General features: G+C 53.3%; 2 protein-coding genes across 10 annotated transcripts; both read left to right on the top strand.

Moving 5' to 3' along the window:
- Positions 1-10454: 10454 nt before the first annotated feature.
- Positions 10455-15502, top strand: LOC130604289 (perilipin-4-like). 9 transcript variants are annotated; one of them, XM_057418697.1, is made up of 8 exons: positions 10455-10689; positions 11150-11345; positions 11912-11994; positions 12307-12672; positions 12739-12792; positions 12937-13744; positions 14137-14645; positions 14729-15502. In XM_057418697.1, exons 1-8 carry the CDS (start codon positions 10630-10632, stop codon positions 15287-15289), a joined length of 2637 nt encoding a protein of 878 aa, XP_057274680.1. In that variant the 5' UTR covers positions 10455-10629; the 3' UTR covers positions 15290-15502. The 9 variants fall into 9 exon arrangements, with proteins under 9 accessions (XP_057274680.1, XP_057274679.1, XP_057274674.1 ...); XM_057418696.1 differs by having other exon boundaries at positions 12307-12924; positions 12991-13012; positions 13136-13744; XM_057418691.1 differs by having other exon boundaries at positions 12307-12660; positions 12739-13744.
- Positions 15503-16561: 1059 nt separating this feature from the next.
- On the top strand, positions 16562-19971 carry TICAM1 (TIR domain containing adaptor molecule 1). Its single transcript, XM_057418714.1, has 2 exons — positions 16562-16608; positions 17413-19971. Exon 2 carries the CDS (start codon positions 17591-17593, stop codon positions 19676-19678), a length of 2088 nt encoding a protein of 695 aa, XP_057274697.1. The 5' UTR covers positions 16562-16608; positions 17413-17590; the 3' UTR covers positions 19679-19971.
- The last annotated feature ends 4457 nt before the right edge of the window (positions 19972-24428 follow it).

Genomic DNA, 24428 nt, shown 5'->3' with positions numbered 1-24428 from the left:
CAGAACAAGCAGCCCCCTCCTAGAGAAACCCCATTCATTCAGAGAATCCACGCAGGGCAAAACCCACGCTGCAGCCTACGCGCTGCTCTGCTCGCCTGCGCCTACTCAAGGCTCAGTTCCACATCATTCCAGTAATGGGACATTGCTTTCATTAGAGTTGAGTGATACCTGCTCTCCTTCCCGTTCATTAGGGGATAGGACGTGAGGGAATGGTGATGGGACAAAGGGAATGGCTTGAACCTACCCAAGGGGAGACTGAGATGAGCTCTTAGGCAGAAGCTCTCCCCTGTGAGGGTGCTGAGGCGCTGGCACAGGGTGCCCAGAGAAGCTGTGGCTGCCCCATCCCTGGCAGTGCTCAAGGCCAGGTTGGACACAAGGCTTGGAGCAAGCTGCTCCAGTGGAAGGGGTCCCTGCCCTGGCAGGGGTTGGAGCTGGAGGAGCTTTAAGGTCCCTTCAAGCTCCCAGAGAACTTGGTGCTGCAGAGACAAAGCCTCAGGCTTCCATTGACTGCCAGAAGGAGCAGACCACGAGTTGGTCACAGCGCAGTCACCCCAGGGCTGCGCGGTTTGGTCGCCTCCCTTTCGCATTGTTTTGGGCAGCTGGGATGGAAAACGCTGCTCTGCCATCTGGTAATGCCCCCTGCTGGGAGGAAACAATATCCCGCTCGTGTGCCAGCAGCCATGGCCACTGCAGCCTGGGAGAGCCTACAGCACGGGTGAATTGACTGGCACAGAGACGCAGGCGCTCTCCAGGCCATGGGAATATTGTTCCCTGTGAGTCTGGGCACGGCGTCTGAGGAGAACAAGAGTCCCGGCGTGGACATAAGAACCGGCAGCTGATGAACACCCTTAAACCAAGGCCTGGGCAAAGAACCACTGAGAGCTGCTCCGAGCAGTCCCAACGGGGGCAAAGGTATCCTTGGGTGGCTGTTGGAGCCCCGCGATTCCCAGTCCGTCCCTTCCAATGCCCTTACAGCACTTGGAAGGAAAAGCAGCAGGGCGCTGGTCCCATGAGGCCACAGGAAGCATCACGCGAGATCCCAGCGCCCTCCATGGTTAACAGGGTTCAGCTCACAGGAAACCATCTGGATTCAGGAATTCTTTGCACCTTTGGCTTCTTCTGCAACCCCCCTGGCTCCCACCAGCTCAAGAGGCCACATCTGTGGTGCTGGGATCACCCCAGCCATGGGGAAGCTGCAGAGGAGCAGCTATAGGGGAAGATCCTTTGCCAGGCAAGGCCTCCCCTCCTCAGCGTCCCCATGGAATGTCACTGCCTGACGTGCCAGTAACTTCATTCTGGCTTCCACCTTCCCAAAGAGAAATCATTCGGAGCTTGGAAATCACTGCTCAGATGTGGAAATCAGTGCAGGAAAAGAGGTCCCAAAGCAAAACCATTGGAGCTGAGGACACAGAGGCCTCCCGTTGCCATTCAGATCCTTCACTTTCTGCTTCTCGACATCCATGAACTTCCCACTGCCGAACCTTCCTGCTCCCAGTGTTCAAGCAACGCCTTATCCCACTTGTAACCTCTTGGTTTTGGGGGCAGCCTTCCTCGCGGGCATTCCCAGTTGTGCCCCTATGGCACCAAACAGGTATTTCCTCCAATTCCCCAACTGCTTGGCAGGGGGGCGGCCAAACTCCACGGCTGGGGAGTGCAATGGTTACTGGGGAAGCAAGAGCAGGGGTCTCAGCAACGGCCTGAGCTGGCACCCACCCGCCCTGACCCGAGGGGTGCGGTAAAGCCCCGCAGGAGCAGACGGGTGCCAGAAACCAGCCTGGGAAGCAGCGGAAGGGGGAACTGGGCGCCGGGGAGAGCAGCCAAGGAGCCACGAGGCTGCAGCGAGGGCAAAGCCGGCGCCAGGCGCTGCCTGCCCCCAAGCGGGGCGGAGGTGCCCGAAGGGCAGCGGGGGCTGGGGAAGGCTCCCGGGATGCGCGGCCGGAGAGGGCCGAGCCCCGCGTGTGCTGAGGGCGGCCGAGAGCGGCAGCACGCGGGGGGCCGGGGGCCGAGGGCTCGGCAGGGCCGGGGAGCAGGGAGCGGAGCCGCGCGTTCCTCAGCCTGGCATCACCCGTGCCCGCGGCCCCACGCAGTGAGCGCCGCGGGAGACGAGGAGGCCGCTTCCGCTGCAGCGGAAACGGGGCGCTGCGGCACCACGTGTGGTCCCCGAAGGGACGGCGCTGAGCTGTGACCCACAACAGAGCAGGGAAGGAGTCGCACCTGACGGCGGGGAGCCAACAGCCCCACATCGGTGTGGGTCCGCACGCCTCCTAACAAACCCAGCCAGCACCGGCGCGGAAACAAGGGCAGGGAGCTGGCAGCAGGGGGGTCCTGGCTGCCCACGGGCACAGGAGATGGGGTTCAGGCCTGGGGACCACCAGGAGGACTCTGCCCCACGTCCTGCTGCTGCTGCTGTAGGGTTCGCACAAAGGCTGGGGTTACTGATGGGATGCTGCCTCTTGTAGGACGCGCTCAACTCCCCTACCCCAAACGTGTTTCTCTGCTTCCTCCCACGTCCTTCCCACACCCTCCCGGCTCCTTAGAACTGAGTTTATCTTGGCCTGCAGTGTATGCTGCTTACACACAGCTCATGTATATAATGTACCTTGTTCTGCTTACACACAGCTCATGTATATAATGTACCTTGTTCTTACACACAGCTCATGTATATAATGTACCTTGTTCTGCTTACACACAGCTCATGTATATAATGTACCTTGTTCTTACACACAGCTCATGTATATAATGTACCTTGTTCTGCTTACACACAGCTCATGTATATAATGTACCTTGTTCTCCTTACACACAGCTCATGTATATAATGTACCTTGTTCTGCTTACACACAGCTCATGTATATAATGTACCTTGTTCTTACACACAGCTCATGTATATAATGTACCTTGTTCTCCTTACACACAGCTCATGTATATAATGTACCTTGTTCTGCTTACACACAGCTCATGTATATAATGTACCTTGTTCTGCTTACACACAGCTCATGTATATAATGTACCTTGTTCTGCTTACACACAGCTCATGTATATAATGTACCTTGTTCTTACACACAGCTCATGTATATAATGTACCTTGTTCTTACACACAGCTCATGTATATAATGTACCTTGTTCTTACACACAGCTCATGTATATAATGTACCTTGTTCTGCTTACACACAGCTCATGTATATAATGTACCTTGTTCTTACACACAGCTCATGTATATAATGTACCTTGTTCTTACACACAGCTCATGTATATAATGTACCTTGTTCTTACACACAGCTCATGTATATAATGTACCTTGTTCTTACACACAGCTCATGTATATAATGTACCTTGTTCTTACACACAGCTCATGTATATAATGTACCTTGTTCTTACACACAGCTCATGTATATAATGTACCTTGTTCTTACACACAGCTCATGTATATAATGTACCTTGTTCTGCTTACACACAGCTCATGTATATAATGTACCTTGTTCTGCTTACACACAGCTCATGTATATAATGTACCTTGTTCTGCTTACACACAGCTCATGTATATAATGTACCTTGTACTTACACACAGCTCATGTATATAATGTACCTCGTTCTCCTTACACACAGCTCATGTATATAATGTACTTACACACAGCTCATGTATATAATGTACCTTGTACTTACACACAGCTCATGTATATAATGTACCTTGTTCTTACACACAGCTCATGTATATAATGTACCTTGTTCTTACACACAGCTCATGTATATAATGTACCTTGTTCTCCTTACACACAGCTCATGTATATAATGTACCTTGTTCTTACACACAGCTCATGTATATAATGTACCTTGTTCTGCTTACACACAGCTCATGTATATAATGTACCTCGTTCTGCTTACACACAGCTCATGTATATAATGTACCTTGTTCTGCTTACACACAGCTCATGTATATAATGTACCTTGTTCTTACACACAGCTCATGTATATAATGTACCTCGTTCTGCTTACACACAGCTCATGTATATAATGTACCTTGTTCTCCTTACACACAGCTCATGTATATAATGTACCTTGTTCTTACACACAGCTCATGTATATAATGTACCTTGTTCTCCTTACACACAGCTCATGTATATAATGTACCTTGTTCTTACACACAGCTCATGTATATAATGTACCTTGTTCTCCTTACACACAGCTCATGTATATAATGTACCTTGTTCTTACACACAGCTCATGTATATAATGTACCTTGTTCTTACACACAGCTCATGTATATAATGTACCTTGTTCTTACACACAGCTCATGTATATAATGTACCTTGTTCTTACACACAGCTCATGTATATAATGTACCTTGTTCTTACACACAGCTCATGTATATAATGTACCTTGTTCTTACACACAGCTCATGTATATAATGTACCTTGTTCTTACACACAGCTCATGTATATAATGTACCTTGTTCTTACACACAGCTCATGTATATAATGTACCTTGTTCTTACACACAGCTCATGTATATAATGTACCTTGTTCTTCCACACAGCTCATGTATATAATGTACCTTGTTCTTACACACAGCTCATGTATATAATGTACCTTGTTCTTACACACAGCTCATGTATATAATGTACCTTGTTCTTACACACAGCTCATGTATATAATGTACCTTGTTCTTACACACAGCTCATGTATATAATGTACCTTGTTCTCCTTACACATACAAGAACCACAGGACTGAGCATGCAAACCTTTGCTCTGGAACTGCAAGCTCCAGGTTTTCCGTGTCCTGGCACGGAGCAGGAGCTCCAAGCGTTGCTCTTTTGACCTAGTAGCTAAAGCCCCACTTCAGATACCAAACAACATTACCTCATTAATGCTAATTACTGCTTATCTCACGCGAACCATTTGCCACTGGTGCTCACCTTCGCCTCTGCCTCCTTACCAGCCACATGAAGGGGATCCATGCCGACAGCACCGGTTTCCCCACTCAGGTGATGAAACAGAACCTGCCTCAGGAGACTTTCACCATCCCCACCACAACTGCCCTACTCAGGCAGTTTGCATCATTGACACCTTACCTGAGGATGCAGCTGCTCTCCTCAGACAGGCCAACATTCAGACAACACAGGAGTGATCCTGATTCCTACCCCCCCCAATCCATCAGATCTTCCAAGGACGGACAAGAACACCCATTCTTTCCCCTAAACTCATCCCAGCCTCTAAAAGCCAGCGTGCCACATCTCCTAACCAGCCTCACAAACACTTCCCAAGCACTGCTCCCCCTGGAGGGGAAGCGGATCCCAGGAGGGACCATGCCCTGGGAACTGCTCCTTCCTCAGGAGCATCCTCAGTGCTGGATCCCCATCCCTGGGAGTTTTCAGGACTCAGCAAGACAAAGCCCTCAGCAGAGCTGGGCCGGCGTTGCCAATGGTCCTGTCTTAAGCAGCAGGATGGATTGCCTGACCTCCAGAGTCTTTCCAGCCAACAGCTCCATGCCTCAAAGCTGAGCACTGGGAATTGTCTACATTTCTGTCACCAACAGCACTGACAGCTCCTGCTCTGCCTTCATGGGTCACAGACATGAGACCCGAGGTCTCCTGCATTCACTGGCCAAAACCAAGGTGACTCAATCGCTTTAATGGCTCTAGAAGACTTCAGATCGTTCTTCCCCGTGCCTCAGATTCCTCCCCCGCTGATCTTGTGAACAGACAACAGGAAGCTTAACTGATGGCTTCCAACCAGATTTTGAGATCGGGAGATGGAAAAGCACAAATGGAAAAGCAAAACATTGACTAAACTGTGAATTATGTGTTATTGCTCAGAGCCCTGCATTGCTGGGGCTCCTATCTTCAAAATCACAGCAAAGCAGCAGCATCTTTCCCCATCGCTTATCTGCTGGAGCCAGGCGAGGGCTGAGAGCGGGAGCGCACGCCCTGCTCCTCGGGTAGTTACAGCACCCGTGCTGCAGGGTAGGAGAGCTCTGCCAAGAGCACACCAGAGCCAAGTGAGGTTTCCACACCACGGAGCCCACGTCCCGCTTCTCTGGCACTTGTTGATGCTCCCTGCGATGCCAGCGAGGAGCAGCCACTGTCCTGATGAGCTCCAGCACCCGCGCACGGGCTTCCCAACCACACCACTCACGAGCCAGTCCTGACAAGTGCCCTGGGCTCAGCTCGCTCTCTGGCCAAGCCTTTCTCAGTGTCCTGAAGAAGGCAGCAGCGTTGGGGCTGCCATGGTGGCAAGCAGCATCACCAGCTCAGAGCATGGGACCAGGAGCGGTGCCTGCAGGGCCATGGGCTGAGCCCACCTCACAACACAACTCACATCCCCATAGACCACCTCCCTGTCCATGGTTGCTGTGGGGCAGCAGGACCCCATTGCATGGCCCTGCAGTGCCTGGGGATGGACACCCCGGCAGCGATGTCCTCTTTGGGGGGACCAACCACCCCCACCATCACCATCACCTTCCTGGGGGGGCCCTCATCTGCCTCCCACACCCACAGCTCCCGCCCCTCTCTCTGCCCTGCCCTCCCCATTGGCCAGGGCAGCACCTGCAGCGTCTCCATTGGCTCCCTCGGCTGCCCATCAGCCCCCGGGGGTATTTATGCGGGCGAGGTCCAGCACTCCCTGTGCTGTCAGTGCTGGGAGCCAAGGAGCCAGGTAAGGCTGGGCTGTGGGGCTGTGGTTGTGGGGCTGGGGCTGGGGCTTGGGTCAGGGCTGGGGGAACCCCCCAGGTCTGCCCCTTGTTTACCCAGGGGCTCTGCAGCCTCTTGCCCCGCGTGGCTCTTTGCGGCCCCCCCAGGGATGGAGGGTGCGGACAGGGCTTGGAGCTGGCTCCATCCTAGAGCCCTTGGCTCCTGGCTGCACTAAGGCTGACGTGCCCCTGCTGAGGGGCTGCTCCAGCTCCCTGGGGAAGCACAGGGCTGTGTGCTGTGTTTCTGCTGCTTTCCCCATCTGGGGGTGGGGGGTCTTGGCTTTCTGAGGCCAAAGGTGACATCTTAGGGTGTCATGCTGTATCTGCTGTGCCTTGGGGAAGAGCTGGAAGGCATCAGAGCCTTCTCTAAAGGCTTCCTAGACTCTTCAATAAGGCCATGTGGCTGTGATCGAGCAGCTTTGGGCCTGAAAGCTCTTTTCTGCTTCTTAAACAAGAGGACCAAAGCTGTGTGAGGGTGCACTGGAGACAGCTCTCCCCCCCAGCCAGTGCAGGATGCATACCCTGGCCATCAGCAGTGGTGATGCTGTGGTATGTGCTGCAGGAGGCAGCTGATCACTTGGGCATCCCCTTCCTGTTGACAATGCTTCCAGCCCTGCCTGGAGCTATTTCACATGATCCTTAGGTGTAGGCATGATAATGGTGCTCACCAAGGGGGTGGCTGGAGTGACAAGGTGACTCTTGCTCTGCAGATGGAGGCTCTGCTCCCTGCTGAAGGGAGCCCTTGGCAAAGTGCCTTTGTGCTCCTCAAGACTAACCAGGTTTGCAGTGTGGCTTGGTGACTGCCTGAAACCTGCATGGCTCCAAAGGGCTTCAATTACTGACGCTGGCCCTGCTGAAAGGGCAGATGGCAGTGGGTGTTGGAGCAGCGTGCTGCTTGCTCTGCAGGTTACAGCCTCTGTCTGAAGCCGAGGTGTGTTCTGTGGAAAGATGGGGAATGGGAAGTACTGAGGAGCTGTTTTAATGAAACCCCCTTTCCTCTTTCCTGAAGTATCTCCAAATTCTAGCAGCTTGGATAGCTGATGGTAACTGCCCCCAGGAGTTACTGACCTGCAGCCACTGGCTGCGGTGCTTGATTTCTCTTGGAAGCGTGGCTTTAATCTTTGAGGTTCCCTAATGCCGATGGCTTTCCAGACAGGTCAGATGAGCACCTCCGCCAGCAATTCCCAAAGGGATGTCCTAAGGTGAAGGCTGAAGATCATCTGATCCTCTTCCTAAAGCAAGCTCTGCCCTCAGAGCATCTCCAGAGGGCTCCCCGGGCTGTGGGCAGTGCCATCCTCACTGTTCCGCAGCTCTAGGAACTGGGGTATCAGTGGCAAATCTCGAGAAGAATGTAAATAAGTGCTTTCACCACCAATGGGCCCTGATTAGCCCTCCCTGCTCATAGCCAAAGCACTCCTTCAGCTTTGTTTTCCTAAAGGATCATTAAGGAATTGCCAGTTAAGCTATTGAGCAGGCATGCAGCCGTGGCCAGTCTGTTTTCCCAAGGTAAAACACTTCTGGAAGGAAGAAAAGCTTCCTAAACAACAAGAGCCCACCCTCACATCTGATCTTCATGGAAAAGCAAAGCCTTGCCCCAGCTAAAGGAGTAGTTTTGTGCGCGATGGTCATTGTCAGGGTGACAGGAACCAAGCCCCAGCAGGAAGGGACTTGTCCTGCTGCCAGGCTAACGCGCGGCACTGGCTGTGACAGTCGGACCTGCTGCTCTTGCTGGTTCACCCAGTTCAGACTGGTGCCAAACTGGGCAAGGACCAGCAGCTGAGCTATTCTGCCGTGCCAGAAATGGGTGCTGAAGTTTCATCTCGCTGAAACTGCCTGTTTCAGCTTTCTCCAGTAGTGACCTAGTATTTCTCACGTAGCAATGGTATGAAACCATCTGCTTGTCATTTATATCCAAAGCAAACAGCGATGCTGTTTGTGCTCTCTGGCCTGGTGGTTCCCCCCACACTTGGGGGGGGTCTCTCTGTTGGGATTCCCCCTTGCAACTGGCTTGAAATCGTGCCTTCCTTCAACGGATCCTGAAGCAGCTCACCCAGAAGTGCCCAGCACTGTGCTTTCCTACAGGCTCAGAAGGAAAATGAGGTCTGCTCAGCACTTCTGCAGGGAAAAGAGAAACTAAAACCATGCTGTGGGCTCAGGAAGATTTGCCTGCCCCACAGATACTGGCATTGCAACACACCTCATCCCTCCTACGTGGAGGAGAGCAAACCATGCCCTAACATGACTGTGCTGCAAGGATTATCAGACACGGCTGCATCCATAATTAAGATAGGCTCCTAGTACTTCAGAGGTTGGTTCTAACCTCAAACTGGTTTTTCCATCAGATGAGGAGTTCCTTCTGACTTACGCTGCAGCCAGAGTCCTCTCCTTTCTTGGCTGTGGTGTGCCTGACACCAAGGCCAGTAAGATGCTCTGCAGCTGAGTTTCTCCCACCCTTCTAGAAGTGTTTTACTCAGCAAAGGGGCTGTTTGCAGTGCTGTGGAAATAGCTGTGCTTTGCCCCGTGACAGGGCTGCAGGCTGATTCAGCCTTCTCAGCTTCCCAAACACCAAGCAGCTTGCCCTAAAGCAGAGCAGGAGGAATAAGCAGTGAGTGAGCAAAGCCTGTGGACTTTGGGACTCTGTTCAAGCCCTGCTTTGCTTTGGAGCCAGGCTGCTGGAGTTCAAGCTGTGCTTCTGCAGGGCTGTTAAAGCCTCTCCCTTGGGATGCTGGAGGTCCCAGTGCCTGGGACCCCTTTGCTGCAGACACGGAGCACTAGGTGCCCCATTAAAACACTGATGAATTGCATGCTTCACGCAGCAGCAGCAAGATTTGCCCTCCTGAGAAGGCTCCAGCCAAGGGCCAGGCCTGAAAAGTGCTTGTGTCACTACTTCTTGCCCGGCTCTCTGTTCCTGTTTGCACAGGAAAATAAAACCCTTACACAAGGCAAAGAGCACAAGAAGCAAGACAATGGCCTCCTCCTGAACCAGATGGCAAGTTTTGGGGGGCAGAGCCTGGAGCAGTGCTTGGCTTGGGAATCCAGTTTGTGAGGAATTTTGGTTTGGGGGCTTTCCATTGGAAAATGCCACAGCGGTTCTAAGAATAGGGCTTCACTGGCACGGGAGAGAAAAGCACTGCAGAGCAAATATGCTGAAATCCCTTCTGTGCCTGGCTAAGGATGAGAAGCAATCCTGGATTATCACCCGATACTGGAGTGTCCAGATACCAGCCTAAATCTGTGCTGGGGAAGCCAATACCCACTGAAGATATTGCATCATTTTTATACTTGATGTTCTTTATGGCATGATGTAATGAGAGCACTGCTGAGGCTTGGTTTCACAGGAAGTGAGGAGAGATTCCCTGCTTCACTGGGCAGCAGGAGGAGAACACCAGGAAAGCTTCAAAGGATCTTCATGTCCTTCCCCGCGCTGCATCTGCCCCTCTGGCTGGAGCTGGTAGTGGTAGGGAAGGTGCCAGAGGGTCCCCACCATGAACACAGGCAGAGTGGGGTCACCAGATGACTCTTGGTTCAGTGCCCTTTGCAAGGGATACTCCAGAGGAGAGGGGCTATCAACATCAAAGGTGAAATAAGGTGAAAGAAGCCCACTGCTGTTTCAGCATCTCCAGTCAGTCTCTCGTAGAAGGACAGTAATCGAGTGAGACAACCTCCAGTGGTTCCTCACTTACATTTGCTCTCCAAGGAGCAGCTTGGTGGGCATCCAGACAGGGTGAATCCACCACACACAAAATGCAAGACAGATAAGAGTTCTCGCCCACTTCTAACCTGCTGCTTTGAAGCCAGATAAATGTTATCAGCAGTTAAATAAGTGGGATGGTTATTGAAAGTATTTGGCTGTTTGGGGATTGAGGGAGGTGGCAGAGCACAGTCCTTGTCCTACATGAATATGCTGTCCTACTCTTGTTTCTCCTTTCAGCTGCAGCTGTGTTCACTATGGCATCACAGAAGACCACAAAAAAGGACCTGCTGAAGGCTGAGGAACAGCAGCAAGGGGTAGGTGCCAGGGCAGACAGAACTCTAACGTGCAACAGTTAAACTCCCTGCTGAGGCCCACTGGTGAGCTAATGCCTGTCAGCACCTCAAAACAAAGATTAACCCTATGGAGCTGTGGCTAAATCTAAACTCGGTTGGCTCAGAAGCTCAAGAGAGCTTCAGGGCCTGCTCAAGTAATTCTGACACATGAGCTGTTACAGGCCCTATTTCCACATCTGGGTTTGGTGCTGAAACTCGGAGTGACTCAGAATTCATGAGCCCAGAGCTCACGAACTTTTAACCCTGGCTTGTCACTGCCTTGCTATCAGGTTTTGGATGAGTCTCTTCAACTCTGAGTTTAAGAAGGATGAGGAGATGAATTGGATATCTCCTTAGGACCTTTCTGCATAGACCCATGGCTTGTATTCACTCCCAGCTTGAGGCTGGGTCTCTAATGTCATTTATTTCTCTTGGGGTTTAGAGTGCTGTCAATCGAGTCACCAGCTTGCCCTTGCTCAACTCTGCTTTTAACCTGGTCTCATCTGCCTACAACTATACCAAGGAGACCCATCCTTGCCTCAGCGGTGTCTGCAGTGTGGCTGAGACCGTGGCTGCTGTCGCAGTAGGTAGCGTGGTTGGGGGGGCACAGCCCATCCTGAACCAACTGGAGCCGCAGAGTAAGTGAGGAGTGACCCTCTCTACACAGATGAGGAGGTGGGGAGGGGAACTTCATGTGTCTGTTGGGTGGTGTCTACCTCCTATAGCACCTTGTTCTAGTTGATTGTAGCACCGAGTCTTCCACTCGGCAGCTGCCAGCTGCTCAGTGGACACAACAAAGACTGGCCTCTTGTCTGTGGTTCCTTTAGTTCACCAGCCAAAACCTCCCTGCTCTTCATCTCTCTAAGCTAGGAGCATCCCAACTGGTAGTAGCAGTGTCTGCCTTGGATATAGTTCAGTCTGTCTCATCCCAACCCTTTAGGCTGATAATCCCACCTGCCCAGGGCAAGTATTGCACTCCAACTGGAGCAATGTGCCGCCAATAGCGACAAAGCTGAGAAGGCAAAATGGAGACTACTTAAAGCTGCCTAACTGTAGGGTTTGTTCACTCTTCCAACAAGCCACCCACCTCAGAAAGATTATCTGGGGAGGAGCTTGCTTTCATGAGTATCCTGGATTGGCCATTGTAGGGTAAAAAGGCCCTCTCCCAACTGAAGAATAAACTAATACCTGTTGTATTTTCTAGTTGCACTTGTAAATGAATATGCCTGTAAAGGACTGGATCAGCTGGAGGAGAACTTGCCTTTTCTTCAACAGCCAGCAGATAAGGTAAAGGAAAGGCTTTTCCTTATGGGAAGCTGTGACTTGTCTCTTGCTTGATGGAACTGTTATGGATACAGAAAGAAACTTCAGCAGCACTGCTTTGTCAGCTCGGGCCCTGGGATGGGCTAGAGGAGGCACTGTAAGCTCATGAAAGCTGGAGAGATGCCTTCAGCATGTCCATGTAAATACAGTGTACAGACTTCCTGCTCTCCCCCAAGGCTACAAGCACAACTTAGCCATATGGGAAAGCTACTTCAGGGAGGGAAAACCTATTTCAGGGAAAAAAAAAGTCACTTTCTCTGCCTCTCACTGTTGCAGGTAATCTCAGACACCAAGCAGCTGGTTTCCACCAAAGTGACATCTGCTATGGATGCTGCCTGCGAGGCAAGAGAAGCAATGGCCAATAAAGTGACTGAAGCTGTGGACCTCACTAAAAATGCTGTTGGGGACAGTGTCAAGCTGACCAGGTCAGTGGTCACTTCCACTATTAACAGTGCGGTGGAGGCTGCTCATGGTGCCAAGGACCTTGTAACCACCAAGGTGACCGAAGCAGTGGACCTCACAAAACACGTGGTGGAGGACAGCATTGAACAGACCAAGTCTGCTGTGGCTTCCACTATTGTCAATGCTGTGGAGGCTGCCCAGGGTGCCAAGGACCTAGTGACCAGCAAGGTGACCACCAAGGTGACCGAAGCAGTGGAGGCTGCCCAGGGTGCCAAGGACTTAGTGACCAACAAGGTGACCACCAAGGTGACCGAAGCAGTGGAAGCTGCCCAGGGTGCCAAGGACCTGGTGACCACCAAGGTGACTGAAGCAGTGGACCTCAGTAAACACATGGTGGAGGACAGCATTGAACAGACCAAGTCTGCTGTAACTTCTACTATTGTCAATGCTGTGGAGGCTGCCCAGGGTGCCAAGGACCTAGTGACCAGCAAGGTGACCACCAAGGTAACAGAAGCAGTGGAGGCTGCCCAGGGTGCCAAGGACCTAGTGACCACCAAGGTGACTGAAGCAGTGGACCTCAGTAAACACATGGTGGAGGACAGCATTGAACAGACCAAGTCTGCTGTAGCTTCTACTATTGTCAGTGCTGTGGAGGCTGCCCAGGGTGCTAAGGACCTAGTGACGAACAAGGTGACAGAAGCAGTGGAGGGTGCCAAGGACCTTGTGACTAATAAGGTGACAGAGGCAGTGGACTTCAGTAAGCATATTGTGGAAGACAGTGTTGTACGGACCAAGTCTGCTGTAGCTTCTACTATTGTCAATGCTGTGGAGGCTGCCCAGGGTGCCAAGGACCTAGTGACCAACAAGGTGACCGAAGCAGTGGACCTCAGTAAGCACATGGTAGAAGACAGTGTTGGACGGACCAAGTCTGCTGTTGCTTCTACTATTAGTGCTGCTGTAGAGGCTGCCCAGGGTGCCAAGGACCTAGTGACCAATAAGGTGACTGAAGCCATGGACCTGACCAAAGGGGCTGTTCAAGACAGTGTTGAGAAGACCAAATCAGCGGTCACTTCCACAGTCAGTACAGCTCTGGATGCTGCATATGGCACCATTACCAGCAAAATCAACACAGCCCTGGAGCAGGGCAAAGAGGCTCTCCAGGAGGGTGTGGAAATGACCAACTCGGTGGTGACCAACAGCATAAGCAAAGCCAAGGCAGTGAGCCAAGCAGTGGGAGGTGGTGTGGAAGCTGTCCTGGGTATGTCAGAAGACCTGGTGGATAACTACCTCCCCATGACAGAGGAGGAACTAGGTGAGAAAACGCTTGCTTGGCGCCTGTAAATGCAAGTCCTTGAGCAGCTGACTAGAGAGCACCTGACACTGCAGGGCTCATCTTCTGAAGCAGCCAGGTAGCTCCATGTGGCATGGGACAGAGCAAGCATTTGCTTCGCTGGTCCTTGCCCATCAGCCTCAAGGCAAATAAACCCGTGGGTACATGCTTCAACCTATCTAAAGTCTGCTTATCTGAAGAGAGCATGTTGAGCAGGGACCAACATATACCTTTAACATCTGAGCAACAACAGACCTCGCCTGTTTGCACAGCACGCTTCAGCCTCAATTCTGATTCTCAATGGGTGATCTTACCTCTTCCCCTCCAGCTGGGCAAGTGGAGCACAGCTACACCTCTCTTCTTGTTTCCTCCAGGTAAACTGGCCACGTCTGAGGGACCCGGGATGGCTCCTGTGGAGGAGCAGAGGCAGAACAAGAGTTACTTTGTGCGCCTGGGTTCCCTGTCGACCAAAGTGCGGCGCCGAGCCTACCACCTCTCCCTGCACAAACTGCAGCGCCTCAGGCAAAGCACCCAGGAGACTCTCTCCCGGCTCCAGCTGGCAATAAAACTGGTACAAACCTGCCTTTCCCTCTTTCCTCCTGTCTGTAGCCTTCCTGCCCTGCTGGCCAGATGGAAGCTCTTCCTCCATGCTCCACCAGCTGCATGTCACCTCGGCTCCCTCCCTGGGAGGGAAGCACTGGTGCTGCTCTGTGTGTGCTTGCAGTCCAGCTCTTCCTCTCATTTTTCCTATCAGATTGAGTCTGTGAAAGGGGAGGTTGGCCAGAAGCTTCTGGATGGGCAGGAGAAGCTCTGTCAGCTGTGGCTGGACTGGAGCCTCACCCAACCCAAAGGAAACCAAGTCAGAACTGCCTCCCAAGTAGAGGTATCCCTACAGGGGGCATTTAATCAGGCCTCTTGGTGCATCTCACCTGCTCTAGTAACTGAGCTCTATCTCTTTCCCATCAGGTAGAGTCACGGACTCTAACTATGCTGCATATCATCACCCAGCAGCTCCAACCCATTTATGAGAACCTGAAAGCCAGCATCCAAGGCCTGCCCAGCAACATCCAAGCAGCTGTGCATCAGGCCACTCGAAATATCCACAAGCTCCACAGATCTTTTGCCAGTGCTGTGTCTTTCCAGGACCTCTCCAGCACCACCCTGACCCGGAGCCAGGACCGGGTGGCAGAAGCCCGAAGGTCCCTAGATGTGCTCTTTGAGTATGTAACCCAGAACACTCCTCTCAACTGGGTTGTGGGGCCCTTCAGGGCAGTAGCTACCATGTCACAGGGGAGCAGAAAGCAGCAGAAGAAAGATTCGGTGCCTCCAATAAAATCACCTGTGCTGGAAAAGGCCACATCATCAAAGGAGGGGGCTGAGACCCCGGAAGAACCAAAGGGAGCACACGAGATCCTAGGGGAAGAGGGTGAAGTGCTGGAGAAGCTGGAAGAGAAGGCAGAGGAAGATGCAGAGGTGGCACTGGCTGCAAAGGAGGTAAAACCTAAAGCACCAGAGGAGGATCTCTGAAGAACTCCAGCTCCTGTGGCCATGGCTCCCTGGCTAGAACATCACTTGGTCTTTTAATCATGTGCCAGAAGTGCCTCCTGCTCCCTCGCTGAGCCTCCAGTGAGATGTAGTTTGGAAGGAGACTCAAACCCAAGTGGGCTGATTCCATACCTTGATCTGCTATTCCTTGTAAACCCTGCTGCTGCCCTGAAAGGGAAGATGGGGCCCTCCCTGTCCTTTTGGCTTCTGAAGTCAGCCCAGGTGCGTGGGAAGGGGTGGCTCTTGCTGAAACAAGCTGTGGGAGAGAAGCAGTGATTTCCACTTAGTTTTAATGCTGGATTTGGGTTTTATTCAGGCAAGCTGCTCTAGAGGAGGCTGGGCCTGACCTCCTCCGGCAAGTTTTAAACATCCACGTTCCAGGTTACCTTCCTTTCTGCCTCTTGTGCTTCCAGAGAGGCTCAGCCCCGGATGGCAGAAGAGGCCACCTCAAAAAGGGACTTTTCCTTATGGATCCAACCCTTTCTTTCATAGAGAACCACTGAGCGAGGTGGGATTTTCCTTCAAGCATGCCAATGTGCAAGGGACTATCTTGCCTTCAGGGATGAGCTGTTTGTGAGTAACTCCATGCAGGCTTTGCAGCCATAAAGAAGTCTCTCTGCCACAATGCCAGGATATCCTGCTATTAAAACAGGGCTGATAAGTGCTGGATATTTTCCCAGTGAACAATGCTTTGTAATCATTTCTAATGTAACTTATTTGGGTAATGCCTGTCCCAAGGCTGGAATAAGGGCAAGCAGACATCAGAATAAAGCATGACCTGTGTCCAAAGAACTACCCACGTCTGTGTGTGTGTGTCTAAAGGGGCATTGCTGTGTTCTCCCTTAGCCTGAGTTGGGAGCGAGCTTGCATTTAATGAATCACTTCATAGGGATGTAGGCACAGGCCAAGGGGAATGGCTTGAACCTGCCAGAGGGGAGACTGAGATGAGCTCTTAGGCAGAAGCTCTTCCCTGTGAGGGTGCTGAGGCGCTGGCACAGGGTGCCCAGAGAAGCTGTGGCTGCCCCATCCCTGCAGGGCTCGAGGCCGGGTTGGACCCTGGGGCTCGGTCGGTAACGCCTCAGCCCAGCGCTAGAGGCCAGAGCCGCTTCTCCGGATGCAAAGCTTCCGGGGGGGGAGGAGGTGGCAGCTCCCCGCTTCCTCGTGTTCCTGCCGGCTCCGGCCGCCCGCATCGCTCCCGGCCCGGGCACCGGGGCGAGCCGGCCCCGCCGCACAGGGCACCCCCGGAGCCGGGCCGGGGGCGCGGACGGAGCGAGGGGCGAGGACCGGGACCCGGCTCCGCGGTGAGTCAAGGGGCGGAAGCGCAGCCCCGAGGTGCCGGGGGCGGGGGGTTCCCGGGGCCGCCCTCGCCTCGTGCGGCCGTTTCAGGGCTCGGGAGGTTTCCATGGGAAGAGCCCCCAGGTTCCTCACGCGCGGCCTGAGCTCCCGCATTGGGCAATGGGAGGATTTCTGTGAGAAAAGCGCCCTTTGGAACGGGAAACTTCCCCGTCCGCAGCGGTTCTGGGGCGGCTGCTGCGCTCCCCTTTAAATAGGGAAGACTCGGCCGGGCGCAGGGAGCGCCTGCGAGCGGGGACCCTCCAGGCACCCGCGGCCCCGCTCCGGACGAGTCCTGCCGGTCCGTTCCGCCCTGGGCAGAGGCCAGGTGAGTGCGAGGGTTCAACAGGGCTCGGGAACAGAGGGAGAGGCAGAGTCCACAGTGACGTGAGGCTGCCAGGAGGAGGATGCACGTGGGTTACAGCCCTCGTGGCAGGAGGAGTCTGAATGGGCTTCCTCTAGGCGTGCTTCATTCCTCACTGCCCATCGCAAGGAGTCTGGAGCCGGCTGCCTGGAGGAGAACAGACGCTTGGATTTACCCCAGCGCGTTATTAGTGCAGCAATTAGTTCAAAGCGGTTGTAATTAATGTGACTGGAACGCAGAGAACGTGCTCATGGCTTAGTAACAGGCTTGGGATAACGTGTGGAGCTCCGGCAGACCTGCAAGCGCTGGAGAGATGCAAAAGTACTTTAAAGCTGCGAGGGGGAGCTGGAGCATCCCCCCAGCTCCCCACATCACCAGTTCTGGATGTTGTCCTGTGTTCTCCTCACAGGTTCCTCAAGACAGAGACGCCCAGTTCTGGGATGAGCTCCTGAGCAGCACAGAGCCATTGCTCGTGCACTACGTGCCGTGTGGCCAGAGCATCGGAGAGAAACGACCCTTCAGGTGCTGGGAAACCCCTATTCCATCCATGCTGCCTTGGTCGCTGGTCCAGGCCACCAGCTGAGGAGATGGCGCAGAGCACCCCGCTCCAGCCCAGCTTTGAGGACGTTTTTTGTATTCTATCCCGGGTCCCTCCAGAAAAACTCCTGAGCCTCAAACATAAACTGAACTTGGTATTCAGGCCCAGCAGCAAATTGTTGCAAGCCATGATTCTGCTTGCTCTGGGGCAAGAAACGAAGGCAAGGATTTGTCTGGATGTCTTGAGGGATAACCGGGCAGCCCAGTATGTCCACCAGACCACACTGGGTGCTGCAGGAGCACAGAAAGATGGGGAGGATTTGCAGCCTCCCAAGCTAGATGCAGGTGCCATGGAGCTTCTGGCACAGATCTACACGGCGCTGGGGAAGGAGAAACTGTGCAGCCCTGAAGCCATGGAGAAGGCCTGCCAGGCTGCCAGAGAAGCCCGCAACGCCAGCAAGGAAGTGCCGGGAGCACTCCACAGCATTCCACCCAGGGACAAGGGAGAACACGGCCCTGCTGCCAGCGTGGGCTCAGGTGACAAAGAGCAGATGCTGAGTTCTGATGCAGCCGGATTTCTCCTTCCAGCCACCCCAAAGTACATGGTGAGGAGTTCTCCGGTGCAGATAGGAATCCACTCAGACCTCTCACGCCTCTCAAGCCCAAAGAGTCTGCACTCTGTGGAAAGCTCCTTGGAGAACCTCTCTTTCCCCAGCCACTTGGAGATCAGCGCATCACCAACAGCTGCTCTGCACAGCCGGGCCTCCTGCCCGGAGTGGGCACAACAGCCTGACGGGGACAGGCAGAGCCATGGCCTGCAGGAAGCCTCCGGCCCCGGCCCCAGCTCTCAGCCTGCCCAAGTCTTCCAAGCAATGAATGCTCCACAGGCCCGTTCGTGCCATCCGACAGTCCCAGTTCCTGACATGGAGCTGCCCACGATGGGTGCTGTGAACCAACCTGGGGAAAGCAGCGATGTCTCCAACACAGTGGCAGCAAAACCTCAGGCACCGAAAGAAAACACAGACAAAAAGCAAGGTGAAAAGCAACCATCTACAGGGCTTCCTGCCTCAAGGGCTGCCGTGGACACTGGTCCTGCCCACGTGTCCATGGAGGAGCCCCACGTTTCAGGAGGCATTCCTCCTAACTCTGCATCTGCTTCCATTTCAACCCGTTCACTTCCTCCTCCTCCTACCTATTCCTTCGCCTCAACTCTTCCCCCTCCTGAGGGACCTCGTTCCAGCTCACCATATCCCCTGCGCTCCCATTCATCCCCGTCTCCTGCCTGGCCTCCTCCTCTCCAAACTGCGGAACCAGCTCCCACACTGGGGCTGGATGGTGGGAAGTTCTTCACTTTTGTTGTCCTGCATGCCAGTGAAGATGAGCTTGTTGCCCGTCGGGTCAAGGACCTGCTGGAGAACATGGGGGTGCCCAATGGTGCCACGCTCTGTGAGAACTTTGCCATTGCTGGACGCAGCCATATGACTTGCTTCCAGGATGCTATGGAAAACTCTGCTTTCATCATCCTTCTGCTGACCAAGAACTTCCCGTGCGACCTCTGCATGTTTCAGACAAACACTGTTCTGATGGAGTCCATCATGAATCCATCCAAGGGCGACTCAGTCATCCCTTTTATACCCCAGGAGAACCCCTTGGAGTGGGGTCAGATTCCTGCTGTGCTTGGAGGGCTGACACCCTTGGATGAGAAATCTCCTGGCTTCTCCAAGACGGTGCAGAACACCTTCACCACCAGCAGGATCAATGAGAAGAAAGACTCGTGGGACATGCTGCAGAGAAAGAAGCTCCAGCTGCGAGAGGAGCGGCACCGAATGCTGCAGAACGTGGCCGCCCTCAACCTTGGCTCCATCCCTCCCTCAGCAACACAGCCCCCGCTGCTGGAGCAACCACCCCGACAGTGGTGGTCCCCGGCTGGAGGTGGCCTCGGGCCTGCTCGCATGGGGTCTCCTCCTGACCAGCCCCCATCAGGCCACTACAACGTGCTGCCAGGTCCAGGAGGGATCCCACCCCTCATCATCCAGAACGCCCGAATGGTTCAGATCGGGAACCACAACGTGATGCAGGTGGAAACCCTCACACCAGGTGCAGAGGGCCCTGAGGAAGGCTCCAGGCAGAGCGTTTGAGGAGAGCAGCAGCAGCTCAGCCACGGCTGGAGCTGCTCACGCGTGGTTTTAAACCCCAGATGTGTGATTGTGCTGGGACTGGGACTACTCTTACTTCCCTGTGGGTTAAAAGTGCCACTTCCTGGAGCCCAGGAGAAAATGACCTGCTTTTGTGTTGGACAAAAGAGGCTGCAGCCTCCTGCGACACTTTTCCTTGTGCTTCTTTATGAGTAAATGAGAAAACACTTTTAACTGAGAAAACTCTTGATTTTGAGGCCACTGGATGGGTTTAGAAATAAATTTTAATTGATTGATTTGCATTTCTCCACTTCTGTCCTGTAGAACTCCCCAAGGGGCAGCCAGGGATAGCTGGGAAACCAGGGGATGTGTCTGTACCTCGGGGGTGGAGGGAGCTGGGCCATGGCACACGCTCCCATCAGACCCAGGGAGGTTCAGGAAAGCAGCTTCTGACATCTGAGGGGCAGCAGGAATCACTTCCCAGTTCCCCTTGGGAACTACAGCGAGAGCAGTTTGGGTGGTGAAAGACAGAATTCCCCAGTGCCCCCTCAGCATGGCCTGAAATGGGTTTGTATTGAAGGAAACTGTTAAAGAAGTGGGATTGCACACCAGGCCCAAGGGGAAAGAAGGATCTGCCCAGTAGAGCTTGGAAGGGGCGGGGAGGAAAACTACTTCATGAAGATGGAATGAGATGGGGAAATGTGGAGGAGGTTTGAGGAGGCAGAAGCTACGTGTCCATCCCTCCATTCTCGCCTGCTTGTACAAGTCCGAGGTGGGAGCAGGAGTGAGCCAGGGGCAGCACAGAGGAGCGCTCTGTGCACATTCCCCACCTCTGTGTAACCTCCTTTGAGGGGAAGCTCTGGGGGGGAAATGAACAGATTGAGCAGAAAATGAAAAGTGCTGAGCAGAAAATGAAAGTGCTGAGCGGAGCAATAGGGAAGGGGTGGAGAAAGGCAGGAATGGGCAAGGTATCCCGCAGGCTACACCTGGGAGGTATCTCCTGAGCTTTCAACACCAGGAGGCAGCTGCAGCAAGGCCCCAGACCCCGCACTCCTCCTCCAACAGCTTCTGCTGCAGCCGTTTGCCTGCTCCGTCAGTAGAGGTCAGCCCCAAGCCACCACTGGAAGAGCTCTGGAGTCAGCTCACCCTGGCAGGAAGGACCAAGTCCTTCCCCAGGGGGGACACCTCAAAGGCCAGCGTGATGGATACAGGGAGGTGACTCCATGCAGGTCACTCTGAAAGCCTGTCCCAGGTGGGTTCAGATGGAGAGGAGCCACCATGGTCTGGCAGCCAAAGCACAGGGCTCCTACAGCAAGCGAGTAGCAGCCTCCTGAATACAGCTCCCAAGACATGGGAGGAGAGAACAGAAGGGGAGCCCTGGCTCCTCAGAGGAGAGCAAGTAACTGTAAGGGGCCAGTCCCCTCCACCCGCTCTGGGGAGAGCTGCAATTGCTGCCTTGGTGCCTTCCAGTACCTTGTGCCCCTCAGAAGGGGCTGAGGGTGCCTGCAGGGTGATGGGGGAGAAGCCCAGGCACCGAGCAAACCTGAGTGCAAGCTCCTGGGCACCGCCAGATGGAGGAGCTCAGAGCTGGTTGTCCCTGCTCTTAAACTGCAACAGGGAAGTAGCTGGCAAGTCTGGGTTTCAATCCCCCAGCATTTCCTCTTAAAGAGGCCACAGGTCCTTCCTCATGGGTCTTTCCACAGGTTTCTCAGCTTCCCTCAAGGAGGCTGAACTCCTGGACGTCCCTGGGCGAGAACAAAAGCCCAGGCTTGGACAAATCAAAGCCCGCTCTGTCCTGAGCAGAACAAGAACGCCACGAATACAATATTGCTATTTAAAACCTGCCATCGGTTGTTGGCTTCCAGCTTTGAAACAGTTCAGCTTTGAACTTGGAAGGACCCAGTGACAATGGATTAACCCATTTACTCTTTATAGAGAGCCTGCTGGAGTCCTCCAAGTGCCTGGATTCTTTCTCCATCCCTATTTAGCCTCCTCTACGTCACCCCTGTTCTCTAGGTGTTGTGTTACTGCACTCCTGTCACACTGCAGTTGCTGCGCTCCTCCCCTGGGGAGAAGCCATGAAGACATACCCATCACTCCTTCCCAGCTCCTCAGCTTTCTATAAATACAGCCTCATGCAAAAGCAGGCATCTGGAAGCTGTTCCAGCTTGTAAACAACCTCAACAGAGCCACATCCAGTCTGCTTGGAGTGGAGACAGGCTTGGGGTACTGCAGGGTTGGGGGATTTTAGTGTGTGTGGAGCTCAACAAGACCAAAGGTTGTTGGGAGCAAACTCCACTGAGGAGCCACAGCCCTGGTTTAACCGCAGCAGCAGGTTCACTCTTCCCCCGTTTTCAGGGCCCTCTTTGCCGTTGCTCACCCTGGAAGGGAGCTTTGGCACCAGGGCCTTGTGTTCACCAGGAGAGTGCACGTGGGCCTGTGGACCCCCTCGTTCTTCCCCGGTTTCTCTGGGAAATGGGAAGTGCTGGCATGGCACCTCCAGCTTTGGCCTCTAGGCCACTTTGTCAACAGTGAGCTTACGGCATTAGGAGGCTCCAAAGACATCCACGGAAGGGCACCAGCAACTGCCCGCAGGAAAAGCCCAGTGAATTCCTCACCACTTTGGCATTCCTAAAGAAATCTGCACGAATGAGAGGCTTTATTCTCCAGAGGGACAATCACCAGGATCCAAGAGGGAAAAAGCACATCGGAGGTTTTAAGAAAGGAGGAAAAAGCAGATGGTTTGCTCATGGCAGTGGATGGAAGGGCTCCTGGTGTGCTACAGGAGGGCGTGCAGCCACCCCAGTGCAAAACCACCCTCCACTCTCTGCCCAAGAGTTACTCAGCTAAAACCACCCCCAGAATGTTTCCCTGCTCCCCACAACCCTCTGGTTTGCCCCATGCACTGGAGCTGGCCCAGACAACACCCATAATAAGTATGGACTGTTCACTGTAATTACTCCTGAATTCATGCAGGGATTTCTCCCACCCAGTAATCACCATCAGCACTGTATTGCTGGGTCCTCACTATGTCATTACACATTCTGTCTGTGTTAAAGAGAACAAAATGCCATTTTCCATCACACAAAGTATTCTCGCCTCCATGAGGCTCTTACACACGACTGGAGTTCTGGAAATGCAAATCCTTGTGTGGAACTAACTCCAGCACCTTTGCCAGGAGAGAGGTTTGCAATTGCAGTACAGCTCGGCTTCTCCCAGGAGGGTGACACAAACCAACCATGTCTGTTGACTGCACACACCCAGTATTTCCACAGCCACAAGTGTAGCATCCTCAGGACACAAGGTGAAAAGGGAGGCTCCCCACCAAGAACTCCAAGGCACTTGCATTCTAGCAGCCATTTGTTGGTTTATTATTTAAAGTTAAGGGCGCTCATCAGCTCACAAATGAACAATTTCCATTCCTGCAGTTGAGTTCAGGTTTCAGCCAAAAGGAAACTAGAAGGCAGCTCAACTAACTCTGCACTTTACAGCTCCAGACAAGTGAAACCTCCGGGCTTTATAAATACATGTTATAGCTAACACTGCAAAACTGGAACGGCAGATCTACAACAGCTCGAAGGGGCAGAGCGTTGGGTTATTGAGGCATGTGGATACGCTGGCTTATAAATACAAGTAGAGAAGCTTCAGTAGCATCTAGTGCATGGTTGGTTGCCAGGGTGCTGCTCTCCCAGTTCTTGACCTTTCCCAGAGCTCAGAGGCAGCTGCTTCACCCCCACCTGTGTTTTCCAGCCTGCCCAGGGCCAAGCACTGAGCCAAGGCTGCCCAAGCCCAGTCCCTCCCCCTGCAAGATCAACTGCGGCAGCAGCATCATGTTCACCAACACCGAGTGCTTACCAGCAAGGAGGGCTCTGCTAAGGGAGGCAAACACCACCTGTGTGCAGGCCCTAACCCAGGGAGTTTGCCCCACCAGTAGCCAAGGGAGATTCCCAATTCAACCGCTGAAGTAGCACCATCCTCCGGGAAGTTGCAAAAAGAATCACAAGCCAAAAGCAGAAGCTAACAACCCACTCCAGGGAGGGATATTCCAGAGGGGGATAATGAAGAGCCCAACTGATTGATACCAACAGATCTCAGCAGAACAAGGAGGCACCTTTAACTTTCATTTCTTGCTTGCTTCTCCCTTCAGACCCCCCACCCCCCCATACAAACGTGCCACCAACACTCACCTGCTTTACCAACCGTGCAAGCACCAGCCCACCACAGGTACCTCCCACCCTGGAGGGTTTGCCAAAGCCCATCCTCAGAGATGGCTCAAAGTGCACTGGTTTGGCTCTGCAACCTGGCCATATCCACCTCGATCCCTTGGAGCTAAAGGGCTCTGGTGCAGGGAAGGGAGTGGACGCTGGAAGAATGGGCAAGCTAAGAGCCTAAATACCACATTAATGTTTTGGGTTGAAGGTAGTAGTTTTCCCTCCCCATTCATAAAACCCAACATCTATTGATGAAACTATATAACCAGAACTGACCTTACTATATCTTACGGGACTGAAGAAGTCTTGCAGCATAGATAGGGCCTGGCTCTAAAAGAGAAAAAATAACCCAGCTTTATGCACAATCATTGAAATCTCAGGCCTTTACCACCACTTGCTACCTGGCCAACCAAGGGAGAAACAAAAACCATCCTCAGCATACCCAGCCCTACTGCCAGGCAAGGCAACTACCTCAGCAGAGCACAAGGCACCCGGCTCTTCCACTCGCACTGTCCCAAATCTGAGAAAGGGGGGGGAAAGAA

Source organism: Pezoporus wallicus, unplaced genomic scaffold (assembly GCF_028554395.1).
Source record: "Pezoporus wallicus isolate ANWC-B61680 ecotype Strahan unplaced genomic scaffold, APGP_CSIRO_Pwel_v1 contig_14027, whole genome shotgun sequence".
Classification (NCBI taxonomy): domain Eukaryota; kingdom Metazoa; phylum Chordata; class Aves; order Psittaciformes; family Psittacidae; genus Pezoporus; species Pezoporus wallicus.
This window is presented reverse-complemented; position numbering and strand designations above follow the sequence as displayed.

What these genes read in the sequence shown, in the direction of transcription:
- LOC130604289 (XM_057418688.1), top strand. Translation starts at nt 10,630, where the DNA reads ATGGCATCACAGAAGACCACAAAAAAGGACCTGCTGAAGGCTGAGGAA. An exon ending in GAACCAACTGGAGCCGCAGA is followed by an intron (nt 11,346 to 11,911) that starts GTAAGTGAGGAG and finishes TGTATTTTCTAG; the next exon opens with TTGCACTTGTAAATGAATAT. An exon ending in TTCAACAGCCAGCAGATAAG is followed by an intron (nt 11,995 to 12,306) that starts GTAAAGGAAAGG and finishes TCACTGTTGCAG; the next exon opens with GTAATCTCAGACACCAAGCA.
- TICAM1 (XM_057418714.1), top strand. Translation starts at nt 17,591, where the DNA reads ATGGCGCAGAGCACCCCGCTCCAGCCCAGCTTTGAGGACGTTTTTTGT.